Raw genomic sequence first — 22,244 nt, forward strand, 5'->3', positions numbered from 1 at the left:
GACACAAACAGCACGACACTCCTGCAGCTCTGCACACAAAAGATCACCTCATGTTATTTACATACATACTAATACACCATACAATTATAATTTGCTAGGGGCTGTTCTGAGTCTCTGAGTCTTTTACCCAAAGAAGAACTATGGAGGTGTTGAGTCCCTGTGTTGCTTGTCTCAGGTATGTGCACAAGGATACACATGCACACAAGGGTGATGAAACAATCAAAGGCAGCCCTAGCAAGTAAACATGGATGTAGGATTTTAAATTCACTGTGGTGTCTTCTTGTGAACAAACAGAAGATACGTTTTTTAAGAATGCATGAATGCATTTCTGTTTGCATCTGCACTATTTTCAATGGTAAAGTGTTTACATCACAGTCTTGTTCTTCTTCCCCACCTTTGCTGGTGCGTCATCGGGTTTCTTGGCATATTAGCTATTAGCAACATTTGTAAATCAGGTAGTGTGCAGTGGCTATTTAGAGCTAATGTACTGAAAACAACTTTTGTCTGTGTTCCTAGAAACGCTAGAGTAGTGAGAGTGAATAAAAACGTTTCCGGTTGAACAGCTCATTTTATAGCTCCATAAAGCCGAGGTCAGCTGCAGATTGGTGTGATAACTCTCTGTAGGTTCATCATTCTGTCATTATTACCTCCACTGAGGAGGTTAGTTTAAGCCCTTTCCGTTTGTTGGTTTGATTGTTTGTAAGCATGATTACACAAAAGCTACTTGATGGATTTCCACAAAACTTGGTGGAATGATTGTATGTGTGACGGAAGAACTCATAACATTTTGGTGAGAATCTGGATCAGAGGCTGAACCATGGATTAGTTTTTCCTTTCCATTTATTTCAATAATTTCTTTATTCATTTTCAACACTTTTCAGGCTTACAATCCACATACACAATAAAGGAAAAGTAGAGGGGGAGAGAAATAATAAATAAAAAATATGATCATCACACATAGCTTTTCTGCATGGAATCAAGGCATAGATCAGAAGCCTGAGCAGGCGGAAGTTCATAAGGTCATCAAGGGTTTCCATGTTCTCGGAAAAACACCACCCTTATTTTTCAGGGAACGGATGCGCCATTCCGGTTGTTTTTGAATAGATTAAATGTTGGGGTCTTTGCTCTTTCCAATTGAGCAGGATGCATTTCTTTACTATGTATGATATTATACCAATGGGTTTTGTAGATACAGGTATGATGTTCTGTCCAGTTCTGTACCAAAGAGATATTATTGGTGTAATTTCCCCCGGGCTTTCCATGACCTTAACAGTCAGGTCGTGCACCCTTAACATACCGTACAGCGATGACATCTGGAAGATTAATTAGAGAACATCTTACTCAAACAAAGTGGTGATTGGTACATTTTGTGCATACATTTATAATTATTTTACTGCAAGACAATGATGCAAAGCTTTTCTGACACATACAGTCTACAATTTTTATTGCTAAGGTTACGTCCTTATCCATATACCTATTTTTCATTGCGAGATTTGTTTTGTTTCTTGAGATTCTCATTTTGACAATCAATAGTTTTGAAGAGTATCCGACCATTCTTAAGGAAATCTTCGACACTGTCTGCCCATGTATTCTGTCATTGATAAACACCTCTCTTCTCTCTGGTAGTGTCCCAGCTGCCTTTATCATATTTATCATATTTATCAGTTATCATATTTAGACAATCAGAACTGCAAGATGTGGACAATCTTGGGCCTTTGGCTCCTAATACTCACTCAACTGTAAAGAGGCTTGGTGTTCTTTTTGACAGGGCTTATAATTTTGAAAAGCAAATTTCCTCAGTAGTCAGAGGTAGCTTTTTTCAACTAAGACAAATAGCCAAGGTAAAGGACTACCTCCCACAAAAAGACCTAGAGAGAGTTATCCATGCATTCCCGTCTTGATTATTGCAATTCCCTGTATGTAGGCTTAGACCAATCCTCCATTAAACGCCTGCAGCTAGTCCAAAATGCTGCTGCTCGCCTGCTGAAAAAAACTCAACTGCTCCTTGACAAACCTAAGACAACGCTAGTAACCAGAGGTGATCGCGCCTTCGCAGTAGCCGTGGAACAACCTACCACTTCACATTTGATCTGCCCCTTCTTTAACACACTTTAAATCACTACTAAAAACACAATCCTCGAGTTGAGTACGTTTTATCGCAGCTGATTTTATTTATCTTATCGTACATCTTATATTTTATTTTATTTTTTATTCTATTTTTATTTTAATTATTTTACAATAATAATTTTATTTTATTTGCATTACTTGCACTATGATGTATTACATTTTACTGTCCTTTTGTTGTACCATTACACCTGTAAAGCACTTTGGTCAACCAAGTTGTTTTAACACTAACACTAACCAAGATAAACCTAACTCTAACCTAAGCTTTAAATCAAGTCTTAACCATCAAACAACCCTTTGAAGTTGTGACAGCACACACACGCACACCCACACACAGCCACACACACAGAAACATGACTATAGCAATTTTGGGAAAGAATCTCTCCAGAAGCTAATTACAAAATGTTTTAATTTCATTTAGCTTTACAGCTTTGACAAAAAAAGAAAGGCGACAAGTGCGTCTTCTGCTGTTTTCCTGTGTTGTTCTTTTTCCTCAAAACGGCACGTATGGTAAACAAACAGGAAGTTATGTACATCCAGTTCCCGGTAATGGCAGTATAACAGCAGGGAACTTTCCCTTACCTATAAACAATTCATAGATTCCACTTGTCACAATCACTTTCACAAATGTCATTCTCTGCTTTTCAATTCATAATGAACTCAGTGCTCACCACATCTATATTAATGTCCATGTTTAACATGGATTACAGTAAAAATACATTCAACAATGTGTAGTTAGTGCATAGTGCACATATAAATATATATATAATATAATATATAATAATTCTGCTCATATTTTTATCAGGATCGATTGTTTATGCAACATTTATTTTAAGTGCAGCCTCATTCATGACTCATAATTTGCCAGAAGAGATTACATGCCTTAACTCCACTAGATCTAATTGAGGTCCCTGATGGGGAACAGAATTATAATCACACATTTCTGTAAGCCTCAGCCTTACGCTCCCAGACTTTTATGAATTTATTAAGTGCTTATTATTATTATTGCTTAAAAGCACAGTGTATTGCACGTCAACATTAATGTAGTGTATACATGAAAATACATTTTATAAGAAAATGGCAACACTATCATAAATATAAGTTCATAAATAGTTCAGTATCATTAAATAAATATATCACATACAGTGTCACACATATTTACACACAAGGGTTGAGTGTCTAGTCTTTTCCTGTTTGCCTTATTGGGACTGCGACTTCTGCTGAGATTTCATCTTCCTGCTAAGCTTCATTTACAACTTGAAGTTTGAAAATGGCACCAGCTCCTGCCCGTTTTCACCTGCTTGGACTTGAAGGAAACACAAACTGGTGTTGATGTTTTGAGATATGACCCAGAGGTCATGAGCATGTTGCACCACAACGTCCATATTAGTCCATGAGGAACATCCCAAATCCCGAGCCCTTCAGCTCCAGCTTCCAGTTCTGCAGTCCGCCCTGTGGTACTGTCATCTCAGTGTGCAGACTCTGTCCGTTCACCTGGCTCACTGTCCAGCACTTCCTGGTCACTGGAGTGTGATCTGTCACAGCAGGAAGCTGCACATTACATGTGAGCTCCTCGCCCACGCGCACGCTGAGGAGGGCTTGTTTACAAATGAAGGTGCAGGTGAAGTTCAGTTCAATGTACATGAAGTAGATCCCCACCTGTTGTGGCTTCAGCGAATGCTGCTCAAACTGGAAGTTGCTCCCCACAGACACACTAGGACCGTAGTGGACTGGAGTCCATTCCATGGAGCCGTTTTTCAACTCACCTGCAGGAGGAGACAAACACATGTATTTTAGATGGTGTTTACAACGTGCAACGGCACATGACTCATGTTGACTTACAGTAAGTATGAACTGATTTGGCACAGATAAGAATTACAGCCAAGTCCGAAGTAGAGTCCATTTCACATTAAACATTTTATTGATCAATTGGTCAAACGATCAGAAACTAGACTAGTTCATGGACTCAAGACGGACTACTCTTTTTTACACATCAAGTTTAATCTAATTCACATCTGTTTGCATCATCAAATAAAGAATGCTTACTTGACTTGGCTCGCAGGTATGCAAATTTCTGCATCTGTTGATAGAACAAAAAAGATGAAGTGGGTTAAAATGTGCAGAAGACAAGAGTCAAACTAAAAAAGTCACTTATTCCAAGTTTAGGCAAATAAACAGGAGTCATTTGCTCACCTTGCTGTCTGGATAAAGAGCGTCTCCTGTGCGCTTTATTGTCTCAAAGTCAAAGTTGGGATGCTGCTCTTTGGGGCCCTGGTTCATCACCACCACCATGACAACTCCAGCAGCCACAGCAGACACCGCCACGAACAGAAAAATGACGGACGCGACGAGGAACACGTTCAGGCAGCTGCTGCGCCGGGGGCCGCTCTTCTGGAGAGACTCGACGTCCATCTCTGAGTTTTGGTGACGACAGTAGGGTGTCTGAGCTTCGTATTGAAGCGTCAACACAGGTCCAGATGTTGAAGGTTCAAACACACGCAGCTGCAGGTGGTACAGCTCCAGGTGCCGGGTGGTTCAGGACCTCACAGATAAGTCCAGTGGGTGTCGGCGACTGTTGATGCTGTGTGCTCCATTGCGCCTTTTTATAAACCTATGCTGAGCTCACGGTTTCATGTGGGGAGGAAAAACACGGAAGTCATGGGTTTCCCTGTCGCACGCCCCCCTCCTTCACTGTCCGCAGAGGAGGCGTGAAACCGACTTTCCGTGGCTCTCACTCTGCTGTTGCGCAAGTGTGCCTGCGCCTCTGGGCCAGGCGGAAAACGAAAGGAATATAATCATTACGACACAGAGAATGTCGAGATAATGGTAGATGGGTTTTTTTTTTATCCCGCAAGTTAATGCAGGTGGTTTTGCGTGTGTGTGCGTGAATGCTCACGGATGTATATTCCATCATGTGTATATAAAGAAAACAGCTCAGAGCATCACACCTCTATGTGAATATACTGTGTGTGTGTGTGTGTGTGTGTGTGCGTGTGTGTGTGTGTGTGTGGTGTGTGTGTGTGTGTGTGTATGTGTGTGTGTGTGTGTGCGTGTGTGTGTGTGTGTGTGTGTGTGTGGTTTGTCACGGTATTCATGATGTGGGGATTTACATTTATTACATTTAAAGTTGAAAACATGCTCTAAGGGTAGGTTAAGGTTAGGGTTAAGGTTAAGGTCAATGGTTGAGGTTTAGGTTGAGATTAAGGTTAAGGTTAAAATTATAGGTTTAGGTTTAGGTTTAGGTTAAGGTCAATGGTTGAGGTTTAGGTTGAGATTAAGGTTAAGGTTAAGGTTAAGATTATAGGTTTAGGTTTAGGTTTAGGTTAAGATTAAAGTTAAGGTCAATGGTTGAGGTTGAGGTTGAGGTTGAGGTTTAGGTTTAGGTTTAGGTTTAGGTTTAGGTTGAGGTTGAGATTAAGGTTAAGGTTAAGATTAAGATTAAGGTTTAGGTTTAGGTTAAGGTTAAGATTAAGGTTAAAGTTAAGGTCAATGGTTGAGGTTATGGTTGAGGTTGAGGTTGAGATTGAGATTGAGATTGAGATTGAGATTGAGATTAAGGTTAAGGTTAAGATTAAGGTTGAGGTTTAGGTTGAGATTAAGGTTACGATTAAGGTTAAGGTTAAGGTTAAGGTTGAGGTTTAGGTTGAGATTAAGGTTAAGGTTAAGGTTAAGGTTAAGGTTAAGGTTAAGGTTTAGGTTGAGATTAAGGTTAAGGTTATAGGTTACAAGTAACAATGGTCAATGTTATAGTAAGAGAGAGAGAGAGAGTTTGTGTGTGTGTGTGAGAGAGAGAGAGAGAGAGAGAGAGAGAGAGAGAGAGAGAGAAGAATGAGTGGGAGAGAGGAAAGCGTAATAGAGAGAGGAAAGCGTAATAGAGAGAGATAAAAACAGAAAGAAGTATGAGCGATTTTCCAGTTTTCACTGTAAACTCATTTGAGATCAAGAATTTGTACTTTTATCATGTTATGATTCAGAGCATGGAAAGCATGTACTTATTGTTCTGCATGAAGTCACACCAATATATCATTGTATTTATACTTTTTGTGCTGAGCAGATTGTGTTTCTATTTTTACAGTTGGCACAGATGTTGATCATGAACACTGAGCAGCTGTTGCAGTTAAATGTATGGCAGTGAGAAGTGGATCACTCTGCATTTTTTTTACAGTCCTGAAAGCTGTAGGACAGACGGACTTTCTCTTCAGATCCGGATTCAAACCTGCGGAGCTGACACGAGTCTGTCACCGCCCCTCCAGCTGTGGGACATGACAAACCGAACATACCTCGTCTTTTTATCTCAGTATTTCCAGTTAATAAAAATAGTAGACCTGCAAAGACATAAAGAAATATTTTGCAGAGCTTGGGGCCCATTCATCATGTTTGGGCTAGACTGTGATGATGTAATGCCTCAACATGATCAGCTGATCCGTGCTGCACAGTTCGCTCAGAGAGAAATGTTGAGGGAATGTTTGTGGCTGTTACTGAAAGGGAAGTGGATGTAAGACAAAAAGGGACATTTACTGACTGTGGCTCAATGTCTCCTGAGACAGCTAAACCTGTCATGGATGGTGCTAAAATCGAACTGAATCAAAATACACTCTGTGGTTAACAGTTCTCCATCAAAACCGTAGAAATACACCAAACAGCTACAAAAGTACAAACACCTGGTTCCAACTAATGCAGTCTGCAGTAAGATAATGTAGGAAAAGCAAAGCTATGATGTCAGATGGAAAAAATGCATCTGTTGGATATAGGAACATTTTGCCCAAATATATTTTGAAAATACAAAGAAAAACTGTACATGATTAAAATGATAATTTATATATCGCATTGTAAAAGAAAGTGAAACATTTTCTTTTATCCGTCCCTGATCTGGATGTCCAATTGTTTTTGCGTGAACTTGCTTGTAAACACACGCAACAACAAACAAGTGGACTGTGGTGAAAAAACATAATATCCTTGGCTGAGGTAATACTAATGCAAATAACATTTCTTTTACATGTATTCAAGCAACAGTTTACTTATAGCAAACTGGGAGCAGGTCACCCTGATCAAACGCCATGATTCTGTCCGTTAGACAGCACATTCTGCAATTAATTATGTCTTCCACATTACATGTTATCTATAAATAATAATTTCCTATAAATTGAATGGCTCCAGTTGGGAGGGGGAACTCAGGTCTGAAAAGTCTTCACACACACAATGTTTGGAATATTGCAAAATATGGGTAAATTTGATTTCCTCCCCCACATTTTGGTTTCCCATAAGATGTAATGTAAACTTATGACACGCATATTACAAAAAGTGCCTCAGTAATCAAGATGTCATGAGGAATGACAAATGAGAGCAGGCAGAGTATGCTGAGAAAAATTGCAGGGAGTGTTTGTGTGTGGGTGATGGATGGGGAAGTCAGCACGAAACAGAGAAAAGGAGATGTTTATCATTATTACGAGTCTGACAGTTTGACAGTCATGTGCTCGTGCAGGGCAAAAAAAAATCCTTTTGTTCCCTAATGAAACTGACCACACACATACAAACTGTGACAATACGATCAGCTATAACCACACATAGAGATAAATTCCACAAAAGTTTCCATATTTTCGAAGAAAGTGCAATCATGCAAAGAAACAGCAGCACTTATAACCAACAGAACATGCTCTAACTTTATATTGCTGAATCTAGCGTGCTGTACCGTGTGTGTGTGTGTGTGTGTGTGTGTGTGTGTGTGTGTGTGTGTGTGTGTGTGTGTGTGTGTGTGTGTGTGTGTGTGTGTGTGTGTGTGTGTGTGTGTGTGTGTGTGTGTGTGATGAAATATGTGTTTTTGATTATGGCATAAGTTTCGATGGTTTGAGAAATCAAAACGTCTCTCGATGCCTTTGCTTTACCACCTTTTATCAGAGAATCTGACTTACAGTATTACTCACCGAGAGGCTGTGTTGTATTGTGTACTATGGAAGAAGGTAATCATTTTGTCATTTAATACATGGTGCGTCATCCTCCTTCCATTGAAAATGATGAAACTCTAGAGAAAAGCTTAATCGATTTCCCACAAAGATGTAAAGGCTTACTAAAGCTATAAATATTAACACCCACAAACACACACATGGATTTTCTGTGGTCAGGATTACGTACTGACCTTTGTGACATAATAGAAAGTATCATGATGTGTTGGGTATTCTCACTGGGACGTCACTGACTCTATTTTCACTTCAAAACAAGAAAACAAGTAGTGGCTCTATCTCTCTCCCTATTTTGGTTTTCCAACATGCAGATGTGAAAGCAAAAATGGCCAACCAGCAGAGGAGGCAGATGAAAACCTCCCCTGGTGGTGCGTTTACCTCCCCCTACAGGAGAGAACTCATTTGTCCTAAAAGCAGAAGAAGTGCAAACACAGACCCCCTCCGCTCAAAGCTAAATTACAACACATTTAAATACACTCATTCATGTCTCTACATTACAGAACTTGGGCCCAATCGCATTTCACCCCTTGGCCCTACCCCTTCGTTTTGCTCATTCACATGTAGGGGAAGGCCCTCGAAACTGAGATTTTTCCGACCCTCACTTCAAACCTAGGGGTATGGAAATTTGCCTTGCCCATAATGCCTTGCGAATCACCGGCAAGCTGGGAGAGGGACCCACAAATGTAGCAATTTCTCCATTAATACGTTTATTTTAAAATAATGACAATGATTGTAATACCGTAGTTTAAGATCATTTCAGCGTTAGCATGTTAGCGATCTTGTTTTTGCATGATAATCCTGTATTTTCACATGATTTCATGATCTTATCCCCCTTCCGTGAAGACACGCGATGCACTTGATTTAACCTGCATACAGCAGCGATGTTACTGAACTGGACTGCTCCTATAATAACAAAGCATCCTGGCAGGGTTGCATACAGACCACTGCTTGTAGCCTGAAGCTGTGTGCTTTGGATTCATATGTGAAATAATGCAGAGCATCCAAACTTAGGATAGATGTTATTTGTATATTATAGGTTTGTGACTTAAGTAACTGCAAACAACAGCATTGGTTTATTTAAAGATCTCAACAATGTTATTACAATGACATCCCTGGCAAAACCATGACAACATTTCTGCTCGTTTAACTGCCAAGATAACCTTTGATGACCTGCCTCACAGCAGATGCACTAGGTATCAGTCTCTGAATCAGCCACAGATCTGATCACTGTGCTCGCCTCTTCCACGAGGACCTTGAAAAAGGCCCTTGTTCTGTGTCTTCTCTCCTGGAATGTTACCTCTCGCGCTATTCACACACACACATCACCCCTTCACCAAATCTGCATAATGAGAACGCCTGCGAGTGTTTTTTGGAGGATGTAAAAAGAAATTCACAACATATTAAGTATTTATCAATGGATGACCACGTTTAAAATATCAAATTACATTTGTTACCACATAGAAAGGTCAACTTAGGCCATGGACAAACGTTGGGTTAAGTCACCATTTTCACAATTAAAACCATTTACACAGATTATGAAATATCTGTCAGACTTAGTCAAATGTTCTTAACAGAAGCAACTTAGGAAGCCGCTGATTCACAGAGGACACGTGAGGAAATGAAGGATATGAGGCATCAGATGCTCCTTCATCGAGAGAAAAGAGAGAGAGAGAGAGAGAGAGAGAGAGAGAGAGAGAGAGAGAGAGAGAGAGAGAGAGAGAGACCTTACCCCCAGGAGATTGACTTTTGCAACCAGTGAGGAGTTTTCCGTGCTCTGCATATCTTCCCGGTGACGCTGCGCCCTGTGACGGGTCAGGACGAGCCCTGCAGAGTCTGTGATGAAATGCGTAAAAAGGAAAACAGGTACTGAGGCGGCAAGCGCATTAACAACAGCGGCAGCTCACACTTTCAGTCCCCCGTGGCCCCGCACATGAGCGAAGTTCAAGGGCGCTCCCACGGTTTCTGACGCCAACAGGTTTGTGCGCTCCGAGCCAATAGGCGTCATGTTGGATAGATTTGTGCCACAGAGCGCCGGCGTCTCCAGCGCGGACCTCCAGCTCAGACTGGCGGACAACAAGAGCAGCCTGGCCGCAGCAGGGATGGGGATGGACAACGGCACCGGGAAGAAACTCATCGAGATAACCGGACCGGCTTTGTCCAAAAGAAAACTTCTGGTCGGCTTAGACCTCCTGTGCCTCTTCCTTGGTAAATATCAAAATACAGGCTTCAGCACAGGTACACGAGAGAAGTTGTTCTAACTGTTGACAGCAAGGCTGAATGCTTTTATTATTGACGTATTAATGAAGTGTTCCAACAAAATTGCACAGCAAATACAACAAATCTGAAAGTTTGCAATTGCTTCTACGGTCATTGTTGTGGTCACTTGGGTTTTGTTTGCACTGGAATGCATTATATTATAAGTAAGTATAATATTCTTACAGTATTAAAGTATAATAATATCATATTGTATATAGTGTAATATACTAAGGATTTAGATTATAAGCATATATTATAAGTGTCTCTGTCATTTTGTCCAGCCATGCATCAGATGTGTGAGAATGCATTTAAATGCAAAAGATGCAATTACTTACACTGGTGTGCTGAGGGGCAATTTATATAGATTTTTAAAAGAAGTTTTAATATTTTATGGCATAAAATAATCTAAAAATCTAAATGATTTATAAGAGAATAATTGGCACGATAACTGACAATGAATTTCACATTTGTACACATAGTCTCCAGGTTTGTTGATGACAGCTGCAACCCTCTACAGTAGCCTACTTGTTATTCCTTCCTAGAGCAGTGAGGGTTAACTTCAACATGGTTGAAGTTACACTTTGTTTCTTCCTCTTTTTATTTAGTCAACAAAGACATTCGAGCCCGCCTGCAGAATATCATGCAGCGACTTAACTCCTGGATTGGGAAGAAATGGAGAGAAAGAAGGGGAAAAATAGAAAGAAAGTTTCTCTCTCTCTCTCTCTCTCTCTCTCTCTCTCTCTCTCTCTCTCTCTCTCTCTCTCCATCAACATGTATCTCTGGCCATGTTTTTTCCACTAATGCGCGCTCCCGAGCCCCTCCGTGCCAGCTGGTTTGTGCATTGCCCAGGGAATTCTACAGTTTCCATGACAACCTCCCGTTCTCAGGGTAGAGTCAAGCCAGGGGGAATTGTATTTGGTATAAATAAATAAATGCACGGTGTGTGTGTGTGTGTGTGTGTGTGTGTGTGTGTGTGTGTGTGTGTGACTGCTGTAATCGTTGACCCTTCCTCCCATGTTTTCTATATGTGAATGGAGGGTGGTTATGTAATGTAGGTTATATTGGAAAAAGCTGGATGGAGAGGTAGTCTGCACCGACAACAGATTGGACATGTGCAGAAAGGACGGAGCCGTCCAAGACTGTCTCTGTCTCTGTTCCTGCTCTCTCTCTCTCTCTCTCTCTCTCTCTCTCTCTCTCTCTCTCTCTCTCTTCTCTCTCTCTCTCATTCCTCTCTCTAATGTGTAGGCATAAAGGATGGAGAGAGAGAGAGAGAGAGAGAGAGAGAGAGAGAGAGAGAGAGAGAGAGAGAGAGAGAGAGAGAGAGAGAGAGAGAGAGAGAGAGAGAGAGAGAGAGGCAAGGACACCCAGAGACAGACAGAGACAGTGTGAGGCTGGTTCTGGCACAGAGCTGCTGCAGCATTCGTTCTTTGTTTTGTAGGAGAGAGTTGAACTGAAGTCACAAACAACTTCCCTTTCTCTTCTCATCAACACACACACACTCACACACACTGCTCATGCGCAGTCCAGACTCTGTCTGTTTTGAGCCTGCCTCACTCTTCTATTTCCAGTCTCAATGGATTCGGTCTGTATTCAGTCAGGACGTGGGAGCTTTCTACAGTCGCTTTAGTGTCTTTCGTCCCAGTGGAGCAGTTCTGCAGTGACCTTCACATTCCTCACAGTTGTCTAACTCGTTAGGTTCTCAGGAGAAAAGTCCTGGTTCCCACCCTTATTTTGCTGTACAACTTCTCCTTATTTGACCTTCTACTCTTTCATCAATCCCCTTATGTCATCTCTCCTGTCAGTTTGATTATAGCTGTAGTCTTCGCCTCTGACGGTATTATGTTTGAACGACAAGGGCGTTCATTTTGCTGCTAGTAATACCATAATTATATTACAGTCGCAACAAAAATAACAAAGTTTTTTAATTTTCTCCATTCAAACAGAAAGACTATCTATGCAACTAATTCAGAAAAGTTAGCGAACGTCACATGCTCTCCATCTAGAAACCAATCCATGTCCAGTAGGCTGTAGATAGATGCAACCCACACAGGAGATGACGATAGGACATATGTATGTCAAACATAACCTCATTTTTAAGTGTGCTCCCTGAAGCTGCTTTTAGACATTCTCTGAACTCCAGATAATCTCCTGACATTCTCCGGCAGTACGTGAGAACGCAAATGTCAGAGTGAGAGGCTCCGCAGTTTTTCCTAGCAACCCCCCAATAAAAACTTACCATAATTTTTGGATGAGCCAATGTGAGAACACAGGTTTCTAACACAACACAGATGCAAAAATATAAAAAACAAGGCTGTACCCAGGGCAACAGCTTTACAAGTCTTCCCTTTCTCAACCTTTAGTTTTGCTCCTCTTTTCTCCTCCCTTTCATCCTCTCCAGTACCTCACCTATCTCACAACAAAAAGAAATATCTGTAACCCCCCCGGGGATTCCTCTAATAGCAAACCATACCTTGCTCCTGCAAATTCTTTTAATTTCCCTTCTCCTTCTCCTCCGCTGCAGCCTCCATCCCTTTCTTCGCATGTGAGCTGAAGGCAGTGAGTCCTTACAGAAGGGGCTTTATGTGCGGGGACCCCAGCATCACCTATCCTTATCTGGACCAAGAGGCCATAACAGATGAATTACTCATCGCTGGTGGCATCATCATCACGGGCCTCACAGTGAGTGCACATCATAGCAGTCACTGTTACTCATACTGTAGGTACAGCATGTCGCAGCTTGTGAGGAGGATACGTAGGCTGTAATATGGCGGTTGTGTGTTCACCCCCAGATCGCCCTCGGGGAGTGTTACAGGGTACGCTTCCGAGGTGTCAGCTCCAAGGCCTTCATCAGGAATCTGTACGTGTCCTGTCTGTATAAGGAGCTTGGCTGCTTCCTGTTCGGCTGCTGCGTCGGCCAATCACTGACCAACATGGCCAAGCTGAGTGTGGGCCGGCTACGACCCTACTTCCTCTCTGTGTGTGGGGTCACTTATGCGTCACTCAACTGCACGCCGGGGAGTTATGTTGCAACAGTGAGATGCCAACATCCTGACCACCGGTTAGAGGAAGAGGCGAGGTATGCGTTTATGTGTGTGTGTTAATTGTGGTATAATTAATAATATAATAATATATTAAGTCGGTATAAATGGAACTTTAAATCTCATGTGATTCTAAATACTTCTTCATGTTTGTAGGAAGTCCTTCTTCTCGGGCCATGCTTCCTTTGCCATGTACACAATGCTCTATTTAGCAGTGAGTATCTCTATCTGTCTACTGCTCTCTCTTTTACACACACACACACACACACACACACACACACACACACACACACACACACACACACACACACACACACACACACACACACACACACACACACACACACACACACAAACACAGACACACACACACACAAACACCAGTAAACCCAATTTACTGTCTCTCCAATTTCCAATTACCATCCCTCTATGAAATACAAAGCGGGAGGGAATGAAACGGGGACCCATCATCAGTCCAGTTCGCAGCAGAACGAGGGAGCATGAAAGAGCAGAGGGAGAAAGAGAGGGACTGAATGGAGGAATGGGACAAACAGGGACAGCTCTGTTCTGCTGTGGGAGGAGTGTGACCTCGCCTCCCCGCCTCACTGCTCTCCTCTATTGTGTGCAAGTGTGTGTGTGTGTGTGTGTGTGTGTGTGTGTGTGTGTGTGTAAGCTCCTGCATTTATATGTGTATTTGAAACTTTGTGTTCGTGCTTGCAAGTGCCTGCATACAGTATGTTTCTGTAGTGCTGTACTATAATTAGTAAAGGAAGGACAACAAGATTGTTAATCTTCATTGTCATCAGAACTGGAGACATCAGAAGCTGCATCAGTGCACTGAATACTTTATATCTGGCAAAGTGTAACTCATGAATTGGAAGGAGGAAAGGAGAGATACACACATTCTCCATTCTCCCAAAACATATTACCTCATTTGTTATTTCGATGTAATGGTGAATGGAGGTGTCTAATATGCTGGCGTCAGACTTTACTATGGTGAGTGAACTGTATTTATAAAACACTTTCCTAGTCTTGAGGTCCACTCAAAGTGTTTAACACTATAGTTTTTGATTCATACAGTGCATTTACAGAATGCGCAGCACTTTCTCAATCACACACTACTCACACTGCCTTCGGGGGAAATTTAGGGTTCAGTATCTTGCCCATGGACACTTCAGCACACGGAATAGAGGAGCCAGCCACTGTCCTTATGGTTAGTGGACAGCCCGCTCTACCTCCTGAGCCACAGCCGCCCGATACTACTATGATTCTGTTATTTGACTGGGTTGTGACCAGGTGACTGTGAGAGCCATAGCATTTGACTCACATCATTTTCTTACTCTCCAAACCATGTTTCTTTACTTTTACCCCTGCCAAGGAGGTCGTGTTTTCAGTCCTGTCCTTTTGTTTGTGGGTTTGTATGTTTATCTGTTTGTTTGTGAACAAGATTAAGCAAAAACTACTGGACAGATTTCCACGAAACTTGGTGAAGGATGTGCTATGGGTCAGGAAAGAACATTTTGGTGCAGATCCAGGATTCTTTTTCAATTTCTTAAATAGATACAGCCTTTTTTAGCATTTTTGTGAGTTTCTCAAGAAACTGATTCTTATGAACTTTATGAAAATGTAGGCATGTGTTGAGTGGGGTGATCTTTTTTTAGTTCATGTACTGTAACAAATATTCTTTCCAGCCATATCAGTCACTGGGTATTTTAGTGTTTATGTGAGTAGTTTGCAGAAAATGTCATTGTACACAATATACAGTATGTATCTGATCTCAATATGCATTATGGTGATAAGGTGGCCAATCAGCTTTGGCAGAGGAATACTCTCTCCGAGTGCTTTTCTAGTTCAATACATTGAACCCACTGCGCTGCTCCAATCATGTGACATACATCATGTGACATACCTCACTCTCCACAACCATCTATAATACACACCCACCTTATCAGGTGGTCTATTTAAGCAGACATTTTCCATCATCCCCTTTGCTCGCACTGCTGCTGCAGTATTGCTAACAGTAGCTTCAGCCCCTCCACCACCCCAGCATCCACCTGTAGGCTCCGACAGGGGGTTACAAGTATTTGCTCATCACTCCCATCATTCCTGTGTAATCATATGGGGGAGTGATTACGTTGGAGCCTAGATGCCAAACACTAAACCTGTTCTACTGTTGCAATAAACGTTTGAACGTGAGTTGTCTGACTAAACTAAAATAAAAGCCAATATTTCAACACTTGGATTTAATTAGAGAGTGAGGATAGTATTTGTGTTAAATAAACGTGACTCATAGCAGCAGAGTGAAGACATGACATGACTCTGTAGTGACTGAACTACCAGTAAATGTGGAGTCTTGAGTCTGAATTAACAGCAAAGAGCTTTAACAGCAAATGAAAACAGCAGGAGATCAGGGAACACTGGGACGCTGCGCTAATAAATGGTGAGATACACTTGTAAAGGCTGTGATGATTACTGCACTCTTGCATTAATTAGCACTGTTTTGTTTTTGTGATGCAGTTTTACCTGCAGGCCCGGCTGACGTGGGGTGGGGCTCGGCTGCTGAGGCCGGCGCTGCAGTTCTTCCTGGTTTTGCTGGCGGTCTACACAGGCCTGACCCGCATCTCCGACTACCGGCACCACCCGTCCGACGTGCTGACAGGCTACATACAGGGAGCCCTCACTGCTTACTGGGTGGTCAGTATACCTCGTCTGCTGGTTGTTGTTCATCAGTGCATTTAAACTTGTCAAAGTCTGTTTAATGTGTAACTTCACCCCTAAGTTTTGGATGAAGTGTCTCTCCCTGGAAATGAAAAACATGCCTTGAGAGCGCAGTGCTGGGAGGTTGGAGCTGAGACACACTTACCTACACCCCTCCTTATACTAAAACCAGCGTTTATGTTTTTCGTCAAAGAACAAACAAATTATCTAGTTTACAGCTCAAAAGACACATTTTAACGTGGAGTAACACTTTAAGTCCCATGTTTCTCCCTGTCTATTCTCAGGCCTTCCACATCTCCTCCATGTTCAAAAGCTCCAGTTCAGCCCTCTCTCCAACTGAGACCCTGGACACCCCCCTGTCACCCCACCATACCGTCTGCTAAACATGGACCCCCAACCTCCACCTGCTGCCTACAGTCTGGCTCGGAGAGACGAGAGATGTGAAGAATGTGAGACCATTTCCTGTGAAGTCCAACCACATACCTCAGTGCTCAGACAGAGAGAGAAACAGTGAAAGGACATATGAGCTGTGAGAAAGGAAGAGGGAAGGAGCTGAAGACTCCAGCGCCTGCTCAGCTGGAGTGTTGCGTAATCAGCTTGAGTACTCGATCTTTCCTCCTTGGGAATGACATTAACATGTAATACTTACCTGTGAGAAGAGACTGAACACACAGCGACCACTACCACTCGATACGTCACCTGTAAATATATATATACAGATTTTGTACAATTCGAATGATACTGTAAAAGCACTTTTTGATTTCCATTTGTTAGTATTATTCACTACCACTTTAGAATGATTTGCTATGTAGAATGTATTTTATACAAACATGAAGCTGTTTTCTTTTCTTTTTTACATAAATCCATTAAATATGGTTGGGTTGTTGAAGAAAACACAAGCAGCAGGAAAGCAACTTGTTTCCCTCCTGTGTTGTACCACTTAGATTTCATATATGTAGTTTAGTGATAAGGGGATAATTAAGAGAATGTCTGTAGAATGTAATAGATATTGAATGAAGAGAAAGAACGCATTTGCTACTAATTCTTGGTTGGATATATATTAATATGTACAGCATTTTTCTAGGCTGCCTACCATTTCAAGAGCACACTGATAAATAATGAAAAAGGCGATTTTCTTAAATAAATCTGACTATTTTAGTTCACTTTGTGTCTTATTCTCAAATACTATGACATAATCATTTTGAGAGTAAAGATTTTACATGTTATTGCAGAATCGTTCAAAAGACCATCACTGTACATCTTGAAGTTCAACATTGAGCTTTTGAAAAAGCTCCACATTGTTCTTCAGCAAGTCTCGGAATTTCGATGCCTCCCATTATCTCTGAAGATAAATGCAGCATCTGGAGTTAGGTCAACATGAGCGATTAGATGATATCCTGGCGTTAGTCAGTAAAACCAAAACAATGAACTAGATGATGCTAAAATGCTCATAATTACACATCATATGACTGATTTTTATTAAATTATGTTTTTAGGTTGTCCATCCGTCTGTATGTCCTATGCTTGTGAACACAATTTGTCAAGAGCGTCTTGAGGAAATTTCTTCATTTCATGTAGACTAGATGCATGAACTGATGCATCTAGAATGAGATGGTCTAATGGACTTTGCAAGTCACTGTGAAGGTTTTGGTCTTGTAAACGCAACATCTCAGGAAGACCTTGAGGGAATATCAAATTTAGTACAAACCTTCATTTGGATTCACAGATTGAATTGATTGAATTCTTGTGGTCAAAGGTATAAGGTCAAGGTCACGGTGACCTCCTTTTCTTATAAACACAAGAAAAGTAGGGTGAGGGAATTTAAATTTCAAGAATTTCAAGTCACATTTAACTGTTCTTCTTTACATAAGATAACACTAATGCCAATAAAGCTACTTACAGCACCATGAAAACAAATTATAACGTTTTTTTTATCAACAGAGGTGGCACAAAAACACAGGTCCTTAACTGAAGTAAAAGTAGTAAAACTTCTGTCCTGTAAACTAAATTTGTGCAAAAGTATAGGATATTTTACATATTTTTACCTCAAAGTATTTAAAAAGTAAAAGTATTCATCAGCCAAAGTACCTCAAGTACGCCAACAGATTTAAAGTAAGTATGTAAATATCTTTCTCCTTTTTCTGAAACCCTCAATCTCTCTGTACAGCCACACAAACAGAAAGACAAAAACATTTATTTCACATGTTTACTTGAACTTCAATAGCAATACAAGACAATCAGAACACTTGAGGTCGATATGTACAAGGATCTCAGGGGTTGCAGAAAAGTTCTGAGGTTTTTATATGATCTCTGGCTCTGGAGTCAAGAGTTCTGTTGCTATGACAAACTCCACAGCAACAAGTCCCATCACCTGGCAGGTGGAGGTTGGAGGAGGAGGTGTTGGGGGGCGGAGATTTTGGTGTTGTTGTGAAATGGGATTGGTCAAGAGTTCAAACTCAGTAGCAGGGGTTTGTGTGTAAGAAGCCCCCCAGTTGATATTGATAAAATGCTTCACTGTGATACATTAATTATACAAGAATGATGTATATATACACACACGCTCATACACACACGCGCGCCCTTTCACACACGCATGCTCAACAAGCAAGACACACACACACTTGCACATATGCTCACACACGCACTTCAGCACTTTCCTCCTACGGTATGTAGCCTCGTAAAGCCACTATAAAGTCATGCACATGTTCTTTGAAAGGATTTTTTGGCAACACACAAGTGCTTCTTTGACACACTGTTTGCTTGCTACAGGGAGGGGGCGACACCCAGCCGATGAATCGATAGAAACTTAGACTATGGGCCAATAAGGATAAGCACTGATGAGGCAGGAAGACACAGCAGGGTTTCAGGAAGGAGAGGACAGGGAGAGGAAGAGGAGGAGGAAGAGTTAGAAATGGATCACAGTCATAGAAAAGTAACAAAACATGGAGAGGGGGGAATCTCGTGGTGATCGGAAGATAGAAGCAGGGAGGAGCCATCGCTGTCATTATCATCGTTGGTACCTTCTTCATGCCTTTTTGGTATCCTCTTCATCATCATACGCATCATCATTTCCATCAGTTCGATCATCATAATCATCATTTGTTGTTGTTATTAGCGCCTTCTTCCTTCTCCTCCTTGGTTTCTATGCCCCGATCACCACCGCCCTAGTCACAGGCTCGTCACCCGCTGCATCTGTCCGTCGTCTCCCTCAGAGTTGGGCTCTGCCGTGTACGCTGCGTCTCCATTGGATGGCAGCGGTGGCGGCTGGTAGAAGGTCTGCAGGTGATTGGGCCGCGGCCCCAGCGGGGGCCGCCCCAGGCTATAGGGCAATTCCAGGGCGGGCCGCTGGGACTGGCCGGCAGGGCTGACCTCCTCCGGACCTTCAGGACTGCTGTCGGGGTACGAGAGCGTCGGAGGGGAGGTGCGGGTGTAGAAGCGAGGAGGGGAGCTGCTTCGGCTGTACACCTGGGGGGAGTGTCGGGAGTACAGGTTGTTGGGAGGTGAGTTGTTGTCTCGTTGAGTGAAAATATTTGTCGGGGGAGAGCTTCGGGGGAAGATGCTGATTGGCGGCGAGCTTCGGTCCCCCGGGTAGAGCGGGGAGGGGTTCGAATCTCTGGCGTAGATTGGTGAGGAGTCAGGATCAAGGTCAAGATCAGGGGTCAAAGGCAGAGCAAAGCTCTCTGAATCCTCCCGCTCGCCATGATACCGAAGAGACCCTCTATCTTTCCCTCGTTTCCTCCCGTCTAAACCGCCATCTTTGCTCTCAAACAGGAAGGATTCCTCCCTGTCTACATCCATCCCTCCTCTCCACACGTCCAGTGCTCTATCCTTTTGTTTCTCACTCTCTCGTTCAACCCCTGCCCTCCATCCGTCTCTGTCTTTTAAAAACAAGGTTTCTTCCTTCTCTCTCTCCATCCCACCTCTCCATGCCTCAATCCCGAATTCTTTCTTCTGGGTTATGAAAGTCTCTTCCTGCTCCGCCTCAGCTCCTCCTCGCCACACCTCCAATCTTCCATCTCGCTTCTCCAACAGATGAGGTTCATCCCTCCCTCTTTCCATTCCACCTCTCCATTCATCAATCTCTCCGTCTCTCTTCTGAGAGGTAAAACAATCATCCCTTCCTCGCTCAGCCCTCCATTCCTCAATCAATCCGTCCCTTTTTAAGTGAAATGTCTCGTCCTTGTTCTGGCCTCGCCAAGCATCCACACCTGCCTCCCTCTGTTTCAACAGCAGCGGCTCTTCCAGAGCCTTGTACAGGGGCTCAGACTCCTGTGGGGGAGGGGGAGGAGGAGGCGGAAGGGGCCTGTCCCTGTATCGATCCCAGTCTCTGTCCCTTTCTCTCTCTCTGTCCATCCCTCCACTTGACTCCACCGTGCCACGGTGGCGGGACAGAGTACCAGGGGTGCGGCTGAGTGTGGAGTAAGGCCGAGCCTGAACATCAGGGGGACGTGCTTGCTGCCTGTCTTGGAGCCCTCGGCGTCCCAGAGTGCCTTGCAGCTGCGACCTGTCCCCGTCTTTAAGCAGCTCACGGGACTCCGAATCTCCAGAAGTATATGCATGCGACCAGCCATCTTGTAAGCGTGGCGTTGTGGCATGATCTTGCCCCCGTGTTGTAGAATGTGTCTCGCCTTCTTGCGTGTGGTGCCTTGTATGCGCCCAGCCATCTTGTGCATTGTGGTGTGTGTTTGGCTGCATGGTGGCAGCCCAGCCCTCCTGGGGCGGCTGTGGGTGTCGAGTCAGTGTGGCGGTGTGCATCAGGGCCGCCCTATCGTGGTGATGAGGCCTCGCCAGGCTGCCGTAGCGCTCGGGAGGAACCGGCATGGGGACCGAGGGCCTCAGGTTGCTCTGCACCAGCTCTGAGATGATCATCTTCTCCAGTGCAGCAGCGTCAGACAGGTTCCGGCGCATTCCAGCACTGCCGCCCAGATCTGTGGCTCCGTGGGGGGTGAGTAGGGCTGGTGAGATGTCATCCCCTCCGATGCCTACTCCTCCCTCCCTCAGGAGGTCAGTGCTGCCCACCACTCCAGCTCGGGACCCAGGTGTAGTCCCCAGACCGTGCAGGGTGAAGGTGTTGGGGGTGTAGCCTCCGTTGAGGCACACACTGTCCAACCCACAGGACTCCTGACTTTGGGACACGACACCCTCTGTTAGGAGAAACAGGAGGACTACAGTTACAGAAGGACCGAGACGCCATTAAAGAACTACATGAAGCGATGCACATGGATGAATGCATGAGAGTGCAGAATTGAGTTTTCCTGTGCCTATTGAGGGTGCAGAATTACCAAGAAGATTCAGGTATTAACAATATAATTTGATGAAAATGTTCAGTGTGCAGCGACATGGAGGAGATGTATATTATGGCTTCATGGTCTATGAGTTGTTACTGTTGCGAATGTTGCACAGATTTATGAATAGAACCACAGTGCACAAGGAAGTGGGGCTCAATGATTTAAAGTGAGCACAATAAAGGAGCTCATACTCTGCTTGTTTCTGAAGGTTCCTACTGCTCCAGGTTAAGACAGAGAGACAAAGAGGGAGAGGGTCAACAACATGTAAAAGACAAACAGTTCCACTCAAAAACAAAAATCAGAAAAGACACACACACCAAAACATTTGCGCTTTAAATTGCATTCCCAATGTGCAGAAGTTAAAGTGCAAAAGTCTTAGACCCTGTTCAGCCCTTTTATTTATCTCCTGCCTGAGTGATCCGATCACAAGTGGTCGGTGCTACTTAGACCAAAAGAGTCTCTGTGAACACAAATGAGTCCTGGGCCACATATGAAGAACCAACTACTCAGCTCCCGTCCTCTGACTCGCTACAGTTTACACCATATGTATATTTGTTTATAGGCCCTACCTCAGTGTCCAGACTAACTAAAATATAATAACTGATTCTCTTTTTCAAGTGGATAAAATATTTCTCTATAGTAGACCACGCTGCGCATTCATCCTTTCAGCCCCCCCACTCTCCAGTCACCTGCTTTTTCTCTTTCTCTCGCACGGAAAACTCCTCACTGGTGGCAAAAGTCAATCTCCTGGGGGTAAGGTCTCTCTCTCTCTCTCTCTCTCTCTCTCTCTCTCTCTCTCTCTCTCTCTCTCTCTCTCTCTCTCTCTCTCTCTCTCTCTCACACACACACACACACACAAACAC

The 22,244-nt window shown here is 43.1% G+C and overlaps 3 protein-coding genes across 11 annotated transcripts in view; 1 reads left to right on the plus strand and 2 right to left on the minus strand.

Moving 5' to 3' along the window:
* Positions 1-2,516: 2,516 nt before the first annotated feature.
* On the minus strand, positions 2,517-4,826 carry LOC118115418. Its single transcript, XM_035166553.2, has 3 exons — positions 4,318-4,826; positions 4,171-4,204; positions 2,517-3,890 (listed from the first exon to the last, which is right to left on the minus strand). Exons 1-3 carry the CDS (start codon positions 4,534-4,536, stop codon positions 3,511-3,513), a joined length of 633 nt encoding a protein of 210 aa, XP_035022444.1. The 5' UTR covers positions 4,537-4,826; the 3' UTR covers positions 2,517-3,510.
* Positions 4,827-9,795: 4,969 nt separating this feature from the next.
* LOC118118054 (phospholipid phosphatase 3) lies at positions 9,796-17,256 on the plus strand. 2 transcript variants are annotated; one of them, XM_035170859.2, is made up of 6 exons: positions 9,806-10,286; positions 12,859-13,016; positions 13,127-13,413; positions 13,532-13,589; positions 15,893-16,069; positions 16,378-17,256. In XM_035170859.2, the coding sequence occupies exons 1-6, from the start codon at positions 10,085-10,087 to the stop codon at positions 16,474-16,476; spliced, it is 981 nt and encodes a 326-aa protein (XP_035026750.1). In that variant the 5' UTR covers positions 9,806-10,084; the 3' UTR covers positions 16,477-17,256. The 2 variants fall into 2 exon arrangements, with proteins under 2 accessions (XP_035026761.2, XP_035026750.1); XM_035170870.2 differs by lacking the exons at positions 15,893-16,069; positions 16,378-17,256 and adding an exon at positions 13,818-15,361 and having other exon boundaries at positions 9,796-10,286.
* A 1,029-nt stretch (positions 17,257-18,285) lies between these two features.
* LOC118118022 (adhesion G protein-coupled receptor L1) overlaps positions 18,286-22,244 on the minus strand; it is a 29,924-nt gene continuing 25,965 nt past the window's right edge. For 5 of the 8 annotated variants that reach the window (XM_035170827.2, XM_035170795.2, XM_035170846.2 and 2 more), the window contains 2 exons: positions 21,573-21,599; positions 18,286-21,237 (listed from right to left, as the gene is read on the minus strand). In XM_035170827.2, coding sequence (XP_035026718.1) covers positions 19,262-21,237; positions 21,573-21,599 — 2,003 coding nt within the window. In that variant the 3' untranslated portion in view covers positions 18,286-19,261. The remainder of the gene's footprint in view (positions 21,238-21,572; positions 21,600-22,244) is intronic. The other 3 variants (XM_035170818.2, XM_047341989.1, XM_035170837.2) reach the window with 2 other exon arrangements.

The sequence above is a fragment of the Hippoglossus stenolepis genome, chromosome 2 (assembly GCF_022539355.2).
Source record: "Hippoglossus stenolepis isolate QCI-W04-F060 chromosome 2, HSTE1.2, whole genome shotgun sequence".
Lineage (NCBI taxonomy): Eukaryota > Metazoa > Chordata > Actinopteri > Pleuronectiformes > Pleuronectidae > Hippoglossus > Hippoglossus stenolepis.

Bases quoted from the DNA above. Each gene is read 5' to 3' on its own strand.
- LOC118115418 (XM_035166553.2), bottom strand. From the start codon at position 4,536: ATGGACGTCGAGTCTCTCCAGAAGAGCGGCCCCCGGCGCAGCAGCTGC. The intron at 4,205-4,317 runs GTGAGCAAATGA...TTCTATCAACAG, and splicing joins CTCTTTATCCAGACAGCAAG to ATGCAGAAATTTGCATACCT. The intron at 3,891-4,170 runs GTAAGCATTCTT...CTCCTCCTGCAG, and splicing joins ATACCTGCGAGCCAAGTCAA to GTGAGTTGAAAAACGGCTCC.
- LOC118118054 (XM_035170870.2), top strand. From the start codon at position 10,085: ATGTTGGATAGATTTGTGCCACAGAGCGCCGGCGTCTCCAGCGCGGAC. The intron at 13,017-13,126 runs GTGAGTGCACAT...GTTCACCCCCAG, and splicing joins TCATCATCACGGGCCTCACA to ATCGCCCTCGGGGAGTGTTA. The intron at 13,414-13,531 runs GTATGCGTTTAT...TCATGTTTGTAG, and splicing joins CGGTTAGAGGAAGAGGCGAG to GAAGTCCTTCTTCTCGGGCC.